The sequence below is a fragment of the Colias eurytheme genome, chromosome 16, assembly GCF_061535395.1.
Source record: "Colias eurytheme isolate Ceu_HAF_F1 chromosome 16, ilColEury1 Martin Lab GWU primary, whole genome shotgun sequence".
NCBI lineage: Eukaryota > Metazoa > Arthropoda > Insecta > Lepidoptera > Pieridae > Colias > Colias eurytheme.
In genome coordinates, this window is record NC_142995.1 from 3,367,508 (window position 1) to 3,379,371 (window position 11,864).

The 11,864-nt window shown below is 33.5% G+C and overlaps 2 protein-coding genes across 4 annotated transcripts in view; one reads left to right on the forward strand and one right to left on the reverse strand.

The window, feature by feature from the left end:
* Window positions 1-11,864, reverse strand: part of Trpm (transient receptor potential cation channel, subfamily M) — a 172,231-nt gene that overhangs the window by 45,477 nt on the left and 114,890 nt on the right. For all 3 annotated transcript variants that reach the window (XM_090111286.1, XM_090111285.1, XM_090111284.1), the window contains 4 exons: window positions 11,288-11,444; window positions 10,783-10,996; window positions 9,567-9,726; window positions 3,674-3,810 (listed from right to left, as the gene is read on the reverse strand). In XM_090111286.1, the coding sequence (XP_089967412.1) occupies window positions 3,674-3,810; window positions 9,567-9,726; window positions 10,783-10,996; window positions 11,288-11,444 (668 nt within the window). The remainder of the gene's footprint in view (window positions 1-3,673; window positions 3,811-9,566; window positions 9,727-10,782; window positions 10,997-11,287; window positions 11,445-11,864) is intronic.
* On the forward strand, window positions 1,658-8,878 carry LOC149901675 (uncharacterized). The gene is made up of 3 exons (XM_090111287.1): window positions 1,658-2,081; window positions 7,512-7,704; window positions 8,680-8,878. The coding sequence occupies exons 1-3, from the start codon at window positions 1,710-1,712 to the stop codon at window positions 8,829-8,831; spliced, it is 717 nt and encodes a 238-aa protein (XP_089967413.1). The 5' UTR covers window positions 1,658-1,709; the 3' UTR covers window positions 8,832-8,878.

An 11,864-nucleotide genomic window follows, 5' to 3' on the forward strand; every position in this document is an offset into this window, starting at 1 on the left:
TGTCATAAAACTCGTCATAAAAACTACTACAATTTTATGACATATTGAGGTAGTGTCGCCTTCAGGTGTGAGAAAGTCTTTGTATGAGACGATACGACGATCCGATCAGATCATTGTTAAAATAATCAGTATTACCATGTATTACCTAGATATAGTTACATAAAAATACTTTACGATTAAAACTTCATTTCAAACCATGCAGTTAAACAGGTAGGTACTTTAGTTACAAGTACTTCTGGCATAATATGTAATTTACAAGTCAAAAAGTGGTAAAAATAGATATCATCAAACTAATAATGTTATTAAATTTAACCTAAGCAGTCTACTGGAACATTTTTTAAATATTCTTTCGAAAAAGATAGAGTCGTTATGACGTTTTCACTCCTAAACTGTTGTTTCGTTGGAAATATTATGTTATTTGTACATTAAAATAATTTCTGAAAGCAATTACGATCCACCAAAAAGTGAAGAGGGTTGATAAAAGTGAACAAGGTAGACACGGCTGCACATGTATTGAGAACGATATCGTATACATCACATACATATTGAATGTTTATATCGTATCGTACAGTGTGAAAAATTTTATAAGAATGTCTTGAAATTTTATCGTTGTTTCTTTAGAGTTCAATGAATATAGCATAATAACATTAAACAGATAATACAAGGCGTTATCACCCGCCGCGCCGCCAGTATTTTCTTTATTGATAAATCTACGGATTTTAAATTGAGCCTTGGTATTGAGGACTAAATTAATAAAAGTAATGATAATAAGCAGTAAATTATATTATATAATTGTGTATTAAAAGTATATTATTTAGAAACTCATAAGTACTTCCGTGATGTTGCGATTTTAGACCAAGAAAGAAAGTGCTGCTCTAAATTGTCACTGCACAAGTCTGAGCCTCATGAAATAAGTTTATACGCAGATTACTGATATAAAAAATAATCCATACATATTTCAATACTTTCTATCAAGGTCTGCGTATTACGTGCTACATTTCAACGTACGGGTCATAAAACAGTGAAGTATAAAAAGTTCACCCTGCGTGATCGTCATGCTCTGAAGGAATTCCCGCCAATTCTTCACAATGGAGTTCCCAAATCCCTTTTATAACCGTTGAGCTGGGAGAGTTGAGACGCAACTATATCTCTTTACTCTTCCCTTGTTCATAATACTTACGTAAATTTAAGTGTTATTTAATAAAATTACCCTCGGAGCTGAGATACGGTGAATTATGTAATAAATATTAATTATGAAGATCTTTATACTTTATCTGTGACTTTATATTATTAGCTCTACATACTATTTTATTTAAAATTGTTAGTTAAATTACTTATACCCTGTCCTCTAAACCTGTATTGAAACGAAAGAATCTACCTACTTATTCGTTGTACTTGTAAAATTAAGATAAATAATTGTTTGTTAATATCTCAACATCTATCTATCTTATCTAGGTTAAAAATGTATTTTACATGAATTTATTTTTGCCTTCACATGCAGTAACATCATACTGAATCTTTATCATTTGTTTGTGTGAACTAAACCACGCGATCGAACGTTTATTCGAGCGTGATCGCTAGCTTGTTGGCGTCATATCGACTGACAGACACAGCGGGGCTGAAGTGCGGGGCGAGACGCACCGGATCGGCGAGTCGAGCCAAACGTTCAGTGACCTGCGCGGCGCACCGCTCGCCGTACGCAAAACAAAATGTCCGCCAAAGACCTTGCATTCTCGCGCAATTTAATTATACGCTTCATAGCCCTGTACAAAGAATCACCATGTCTATGGGACAAGAAGACCGTCTCGTACAAAAACAAAAAAAAGAGAGACGAAGCGATTGCTCGTTTGACTGAATTAGTACGCAAGTACGACCCTACCGCGACCAAGGTGCATGTGTTGAGGAAGATAGAGAGTATGCGCGCGTGTGTGCGTAGAGAACATAGAAAAGTACAGGCGAGCATTTCGCGATGTGACGACGACGTATATGTGCCGCATCTGTGGTATTACAACTTGTTGTCTTTCGCGTTTTCTGATGAAACCGATGCAGATGATACTAAAATGAAGATTGAATATTTAGATGTAAGTATGATAAATAAAAGTTTGTACACAGATAATATTTTGTTTTTGTAGCCGGTATAATGTGTTTTTTTTTACATTAGGCATGCATGAATTAAAAATAATTGTGTAAATTAACTAACAATCCAAAAGAATTGTTTTTATCTTTTAGAATATTCGCTGAGTTTATCTCACAAAATGATTCATTTCATTAGAATCTATTGAGTCGTTCTAATCAATCAATTTTCGCTGATAATTTGAAACAATCGTACGAAGCAATTTATATGGAAATCTGTGTTTAATCTGGATTTATGTGTTCTATTTGACAATTATGATTTGAATGTTGTTATATTATCTATGAAATTGCGTGTAATTTATGTTTGGGAAGTTAATTGAATTATTCATTAAAATTGAACGGATTAAGCGATTTGACCTGTTAGCTACAACGATTTTAATTGTGTATACGATATTACTATGTAGCCTGTTTATTTTGATTGTAACTGTAAAGAGTAAATTAAATACAGTAAGTAAATTGTACAGATTTTGTTAAAGTGAAGTCCCGTGTCCCCGTAGTGGGGTATGGGGCAGATGCATTATTCATACATCTGTTTCACTGATCGATTTTCTTTAGGGACAAGTAGGTGATCAGCCTTCTGTGTCCTGCCAGACCGAGACATTTTTTTTTCTTCGTCTCCACCGGGAATCGAACCCAGGACCCCTCGGTTCTACGCTCAAGCCCCAACCACTGTACCAAGGAGGCGGTCACAGATATTGTTGCTGTTGATTAAATTATTTTATAATTATAATTTGCGATTATTTCTTGACAGGGAGTTGACAGGTTACTTCTTATATTTCTTTCTGTCTTTTATTTCTTGAGCTGTATATTATTTATTTACAGAATGGCTACGACGACTAGCTACTATAAAAAAATTACATTATAGAAAATTTTGCGTAAAATTCACGCCCCTGTAGCCTCAAAACAATTAATTCCGGCCCTGGACAGATTTGCGGTCCAACAACTTTAGTCTAAAAACTAATCAGATAAACTTAACAAGAGCACTGTATTCTTAAAACTTCTCGAGCTCTCTCGTTCTGTGTATTTTCGCTTTTAGCATAGGATTTCAGTTTAGTTAGAAATCATTCATTCTAATGTGCTTTGAAATAACTTGCTAGAAAACCGTGAGCCACCATTGATTGATCCATACTTAATATTATAAATGCGAAAGTAACTCTGTCTGTCTGTCTGTTACTCAATCACGCCTAAACTACTGAACCAATTTGCATGAAATTTGGTATGGAGATATTTTGATACCCGAGAAAGGACATAGGCTACCTTTTATTGCGAAATATGTACCACGGGCGAAGCCGGGGTGGACCTCTAGTTTTGAATATTTTCTGTTAATTTTGCTACAAGTTTGAACACGTTTTGTTACACACAAACAAAATATTTGCTTCATGAATTGGTAGATGAGAAGGGTGTGTGTTTACAATTTGTTGAAGAACTCTAAATGACTCACAAATACAAACATATGGTAGGTACACCAAAAAAAAAAAATACATACATTTGAGCATCTGAATAAAAAAAAAACAAATAAAAAACAATTCACAATACTCACAAGGATGCAGTTTCTGCGCCGCGATGTATTTCTCGAGCTTCCTACGCAGTACGATCTCGGCTCCGTACCTGCCGACGGACCCGTTGTCCACCAGCAGGAAATATGCGTGACGGTTGTTGAGTACTGCCAATTTTGATCTGCAACAAATTATTGATTGATCCAACTAACTTATGGTATCGTTGATGAATTCTACTACTGTGGAGGAAGGAAGGTGGAATTCCTCCATCGAAAAAGGGAGGATCCTCGACCAGTCTACTCGACTGGCCGCCCGTGAAGGTTTACTAGTAGGAAAAACTGAATAGGGGATGGCAAAGTATTGGGTGGTCTTGGTGTAATCATCCTACTAACTAATAATTGTATATTTGTTGATGTTGATGATTTACTTGTAAAAGCTAAATAAGGATGGCAAATGATTTATATGTGTGAGGTACGTAATAATGTTACGTGAAACGTTGGGTTAACAAAATATACCTAATGAATAACTTCTCTAACTCGCTAAAAAGCGAACTTAAGAAAATATCATCTAAATTGTATCTTTGTTGAGATGTGGTTTTATAATTAGAGAAAAGGAATTTGTTATACTTATGCTCTATGATTTTTATTCGATTCTTTTGATAGATTTATTTAAATAACAACTATAGTTAATTTCTTTCGGTGCATTAATGTTATTTCCTTATAATATCCGTTTTCCGTTTCCATCTAGGTATATGATATAACCGCGATAACGAACAAATTCTGGCAATAAAAAACTTCTACGACTCCCAACTATATTTTCTTTTGAACTATGTTCAAAAACTTTATTTTGTTCTTTCATTTTGGTTATAACGATGAATCCATCATAATTATTTCGACGAACTCTATACATAACTGTATGTTTCTTTTGTTGTCATACATTATTAGAGGCATGCAATTCATTCATGACGACCTGATAAATTTCTCTTTGATTCTTATTATTTACAATTTTCTATGCATTTTATTGTACTTACTAGCAAACTTTTCGAATGCTTAGTGCAAGTTCTCTAAAATAGTGAGAATATATTGTGCAAGATATATATATTGATGGCAGAGACATCGTACAAAATGTAGATTTATGTAGATATTTCATACCCTTCGCAGAGCAGTATTGATGTTATGTTGAAAGGTAAAATATTATTTCACTATTTGCCGGACTTTACTTGGGATCGCTCTTAGTCACGATTCGGCTGGGAAATTAAAAATAAATATTAGATGGGAACCCAGGTGCGGTATAAATAAATATACCTAAGATTTGTATTATTTCGATAAGCAGTATTATATTGTTCTAGGATCCCCTTCCGGGAACTGTTTAGATCACAAATGCTGTAGCAGTTATTTTAACCCGATTTTATAATTAGACTAATTTTGCGAACAATCCTTTTTGCTATAATAAAATAAAAGTGGCCAGTGATATCTATAACTTCTATACCATTCATAGATTCAGTACTGTATGATTATTTAATAAAAATATATTGTTTTGGCTTTACAAAGTAACAATTTCACAAGAATTTATGAAAATAGGTATATTAATTAACCATACATTATGTTGAAATAAATATTTATATAAGACATACTGTGCTATGTAATTCAGTGTTTAAGCCTTTTCTCAATGAATATTTGTTTAGTTACTTCAGCTAAACCTACAAAAGATTTTAAAGTCACTTCTAAAGTAGGTGAATGAGTTTTCAACTTTGTTTTTATTTGCGAAGTTTAACCTCACTGCTGGCAGCTTCCAATGAGTTTTATTTAGATACATTTTCTTTAATTATTTCAACCTATGTGTTTACCCAACTAAATAAGCTAATTAAGAAAAAGTTCAGCCTAACCTTAGATAAGTATATTTACCAAACTAACTATATCATGAAAGGCCATTGAATCTGCCTACATAAAACTTCGGTGATGATGTGACATTTATGCCTAAGGATTAAGGAACCTACAACCTACTGATTTAATAGTTAACTAATTCAATCGATACAATTCTTAACAAAGCTGCAAAGGCCTTAACGAGCAATATTCATGGTTGTGACCATAGAAATCTAAATAACAAGACACTAGAAGTCGTAAGCGTGCGTGACCTTGTCGCCACTCAGGTGATTTGCACAACACCAGTGCATTCGTCACTGTTCAGTTGCTCTGGAGACGTATGAGTGTATACATGGTGTGTTTCAGCAATTCCCATTGCGGAAATTCTTCCACAAGTTGTAATTATACTTATAAAGGAATAATATGTCATTGGAAAATATTTTTTTATAGAAATAATGCCGTTTTTCCTTAAAATTATAGAATATTTACAAGTATTACGAGTGTCACCATAGTAATCGAAATAACAATGAATGACACAGTCGACCATTCTTATTATCACGTTTGTTCGTATTGGAGCAAAAAGTCTCATATACTTAGGGATGTTATTCTAAAATAAACCGTAAATTCGTGCGTTAGGATACATATTCAAAAGCTTAATTTAATAGATAAGTTAGTTTTCACTAAAATCAAGCTGTCCAATAAAAGGCATAGTTTACTTGTGTGTACTGTTTAGCTTTCGGTTTGAATGTGTTGATTTTGGCGACAGCAGTTTTCATACGAATTATCACATTAAAGCACTTCTATGTGTCTTGTTATTTAGATTTCTATGGTTGTGACTCTATGTATTTAAAAAATTTACAATGTCTGGCATTGAATGATAAAATCAATGTACTTTATAAATAAATTATTATCCAGATCATGCAAGATAGAAATACAAGAGGTCTGGTATTTCTATCAGAAACTGCGAAGCCTTTAAATATCTTACGTATTCTTATAAAAATGTCGCCATAATAGCCCCTTGGTTGAAAATGATATCACTTCACCGTTTACCGTCCCTTAGGAAATTATTATGATGCGATTATCTACTTATTACAATTTCGTAGGAAGGGGTTTTACGGTAGATTAATTTTTTTTTTATAAAATATGCTTTGTTCAGGTTCAATTTAATATTAACCGCTTGATATTTTCTATACTGCTTCTTCCAGAGATAAGCAGTAAGCACATCGTAACGAAACTCTTAAGTTTTATTTTACTACTCAGCTACGTCTAGCAAAACGACGTACTTCTTTCCCATTAAAACTTAGCACAATTAAGGATTCGCATCAAAATAAATTATTACAGAAACCTCTACGTTTCTGAAGCTATTTCAGTCACGTATAGTTTCTACTTTCTGAGGAATCACTGAAATGGACAATCGCTATTCCGAGAGCATTGCCATGTTTTGAGCAAATTGTATTTTTATGGCTGTTCCTGGCCGTGTCGTGAATTCCAAAATGTAATTAATAATTATTTGTATCCAAAAGAGATGCCTCATTTCTTTCTTGGTAAATGTTATCTAATATTAATTTCTCTGTATAAAGAGAGACAGATGATTATAATGTAATATTATTTACATCACAAAGATAAGATAAAGATTTTACATTTATAAGATTTTATAAATGTAAAACTAAATCCATAATTTTTATAGGAAGAAACAAATAATGAAGTTTCAACTTCATTATTTGTTTCTTCCTTAGGGCTGATTTTTCAATCCTTGGTTAAAACTTATTCGTCGAATAACGTATTAAACTACCGAAAGGTATTCTAATTGCCCGTATTTGACAGTTTACAGGTGACATTTTAATATTATCGTGTAATACTTTATTGGACGGGTAAGTTTTATCCAAGGATTGAAAAATCGGCCCTTAATAGATCACGTAAAATCCAAGTGAATATAAAACTTAAAACTAAATTAATACATATATTGACGATAAATTTAAACAACAATTTGTCTGTTTTGCACAAAACTATCTATTTGCAGGAGGATTTTAACGCTGAGAGTGGCAATGAAGATGCAGCAGAAGATACATTCGAACCGGCTACACATGTGTATGCAGACTATGCGATAAGCAGCAACGCACTTGAAGCTCAAAATTCTGTGTACAAACATAACGAGGAGGATACTAAGAGGAAACAGCATTGTACTGAAGTTGATGATGAATATGATGCTATAGGTATGTAATAAGTGGTCAGTTTTTTATCTATATATTATGCAATCACTCGTCGATAGTGGGAAATGTAATTGAATGTATTTTTCTAAAGATTTACTCATTAACACAGTTTTAAAGAGAAATTTGACTGGAAAACTACGTAATACTCGAATGGCATTGATACAATTCACAGGCATAGTTATTAAAGGAGATTAAAGCTCTTACTCCTGGTAATTCTTTTAAAATGTTACCTGATACGACGTTTATAATGTCACAGCTATTTCTACATTAAAAGTTATCACTGTCCCTTTACTAAACGTTATGTAATCTTATCATGGACGACTTGAAATTCTTTGGCCAATATTCCCGGCGATTCGTGGAATCTTCTAGATAATTCAATAACATTTCCAGATATTAGGTCTTCTTGTGTTGAGCATCTAATTGAATATAAGAATAGCTACCTATATTAAAATATGTTTATTATGTGATTTCTCAGAAATAGTATAGTTGCCTTAGATTTGAACCTATTATCTAGAATCTGTTGCATTTTTCAGTATTGTATTTAGCATACATAGTATTATAATTTCCATTTCTTTCTTGACCTACTTATTATACAATCGAAATAAGGATGGAAATACTTGCATTGGACCCTTTTAATCAAACAATAATTAATTGGGGCTAGCTAAATTAATTTTCTCCAATACCCTACTTATTGAGTCCGAATTAATTCAGTGACCAAGTTATCGGAACTTCATTATATATTTAATTACTCAGATTGCTGAAAAAGCGCTTTGAAAACTGTTCTTGGTAACTTTGAACGAAACTGACCTATTAATTATTTTGTATAATTCAAGTAATTATGATGAGAAATTTTGTACGAACATTTATGACTGCTTATGAAATTTTACCAAACTTGAAATAATTTTTCATTCGGATTTAAAAGTATTTCTCTTATATTTGGCAAATGTGGCACCAATTATAATTTTAATGTTATTCCAGGTATAAATGTAGCAGCAAAACTTCGTGGGCTTCCTTCTAACATGAGAATATTAGCTGAAAAACTGATCAACGATGTGTTGTTCCAAGCTCAGACAAATGCGCTTTCTTCAACAACAATATTAACTACCCCAGATCCCTTTGCATCTAAATAAAATATATAGATATCAATAGTGTTAAGTTAAGCAATAAAATTCTTTAAGAATGATTTGTTTTATTATTTTCTCACATTAAAACACATTTTGTGGAAGGCCAAATTACTGTTTTATCTTTAGCACCTATGCACTGAAATATCATCTTCATATAGATTGTATTTGTCAAAATACTTTAAAATGTTCGTACATGGGTGCTTGTGTTGTATAATTTCCTCATATCTCAAGGACGTCAGAATTAACAAGCCGAAAATTGCGTTTCAGTTACGAATAAACGACTTGAGGAAAGCGTACAAGGAAGTCGTATGATCAATGATAATATTATACTGTTATATTAGATACATTATGGCATACGCAAGCAAATTTTCCAAGTGTGAGATTTCACCATTTATTCCATGAGGATTTGTTTTTAGGAATTTGTATAAGCTTTAAATGTTGTGAGAACAATTGAAATTGTCCTAATGAAGAAAATTTAACTGAATTGAAATGATTAAGATACCCAATATTAAGTCCAATTTTCAACTTCCTTACAGTTGGAATTTTATTATAAGCAACTTCCCTATAATTTACCAACTCCTTCGTTTTGCTTTATCTACACAACCTTGTTAATAATCTGATTAACCTGTAGACTGAAACTGTGCAACAAAGGAAACATCAATTGTAATTCAGCTACATACACAACCTTACCAAGAAACCTGTTACAAAGGAAACATTCATTAAATAAAACAAATAACTCACCTAGGACTAGCCATTGCATGGTACGGAACATCTCTCCCCCTGCCAATGAGCTCATTAGCGCCTTCCACGATGCCCCAAGGAGCGATACCGATGCTGACTACACGACCAGCACGCTGTGACCTCTCTAATTGAAGGGCATCACCGACTTGACGGGTCACACCTGGTTAGAAATGGTTTTGTTGTATTGAAACATATATGGAGTGGAGAAGTTATTGTGTAAATATATGCCTATGTGGACTCCACGACCAACGTGCTATCGTGGTGAATTGTGAAAGATCTTATTCCCACGGGAATACTATGACTTCGCGGATGAAACCGCCGCCGAAAAGCTAGACGATCACTAAATATACGATTAACTAAATTAAATGCGATGGTTTTATACACTCTAGAATTTGTTTAATGCTGTTGAAATAGTTCTAGACGAGCAAAAGAAATATAAATGGATGTTTAAAGTTGTTCCTGTGGTTTTTTTATAGGAATTTTAATAAATAAACTGATAAATTATTGATATTTGAGTACATTTAGAAAATTAATTAAGAAAATCTTGAAATAAGGTTTTGAGATTTTGAACAATTAGGTAAAATAAATAAATTATATAATCCTACAGTAAATTTCTTTGCAAAAATAATTCGTAAAGGTTAAATAACAACCACGATTTGGAATCCTTGAGTAAATTATCTCGGCAATTAATGGCAAATTACTCGGAAGACAGATTCTGATTACACGCCTTCGCTAGTAAAGTAGGCACAAAAGAAATTTTATTACTAAAGGTATCTACGGAACAAATAAATCTCTGCTTATCTTTCTGCCTTATATTTTTTAACTCCGCAGCGAAATTTATTTAAAGTTAAGATGAAAATGGCGAGAAAGCCTTAAGATAATGAAATGACTAAGAAATAAGTGCGTTAACTCAACCGTAGAGTAATGCTTTCAAGAGATCAGCCAACTTTAATTTGTTAATTAAACAATGATGTTTTGTGCAAGATAATATTCATTGTAACTGGTGTCCAAATGGCCCAAGGGAATTTCCGGAAACAAACCCAGCGTGGTCCAGCTAGATTTGGGTCAATTTCAAACCGAGAAAGCTTCACATTGCGCTATGTTTTGTTGATTTCCACTCCATTACATAATTTATATTATCCACTAAAAGCCTGCCGCATACATAAAATCACACATTTATAACTTGCAAAAATGTCATTAATACTACTAAATTTACCTGTATTGGTCCCTCCAGTAAAGATCCAGGCACCAGTAGTCTTTGCAGCCTTCAACAGACCTTTTCTCAAGACCTTCTTGAGTTTCGGCTGCAAATCGAAGTTGGCTTTTCCTCCTTGGATGGTTATCAGAAGTTTTGGCCTTTCTAGCGCCCATTCTCTGGTCAGCAGTTGCACAATTAACTCCGGCCGAGTGTCGTGTGAAAGTCGAACATACTGTCCACAAAATAAAGTTTGTTTTAATATAAGTTTATAGCTACAAATATACAAATATAGTTTTAGGTACAAGAACCATACTATGTTTTTGCATCAGACAATTTTACGCTAAAGACAACTATTAAATGTCCTTCAAGTTATTCTTAATAACTCAGGCCCCGGAATCACAGACACAATAGAAAATCTGTGTCGTGGACCGATCGGGCCGTTCGGGGCTCAATGGGTAAAGGATCTCCTATCTTTAGGTCAATGTGTCGAATGTTTGTATACTCCAGTCTTACTACAATATACCTGTGCTTTTGTGGGATGTGGTCCACCCTGGAACTCGACAGTTCCATAGGCATCCGTCGGTGATGGCTGCGTGTGCCGAGCTGGTAGCCATGCCTCTCCCACAGGTGCGATGGGGATGTTCGCTCCATGCGCTGTTTTGCTTAGACCACACCAGCATCTGTAATAGAAGTAATAATAAGAATCGAGCTGTTGCTGGCAGGACAAGTATAGTCTTGGGGGTTATGTTAGTTATGTGGTCACCGATAATAATCATTCGAAACATTGATGGTTTGGTGTTTGTTTCATTTTTGAAGCAACTACTATTATTATTAAACTAAATACATATTCTTTGAACTAAAATCATAACGAAGAAGAGAAGAAGTGTTTGTAGGTGTTTGAAGCTGTACAGTATTTCGTAGAAAGGTAAAAATTATTTAATTTTGAATATTTATTTGTTTGTTCTAGGGAGATTTCTATTTTTAGATTATGATTTCTTATTGTAGAAAATAAACAAAGAATTTGAATAATAACAACGCAATGGAATTGAAACAATATTAAAGTTCGCCTGCTCATAAACTACACTTTGTGAGATCGTTGT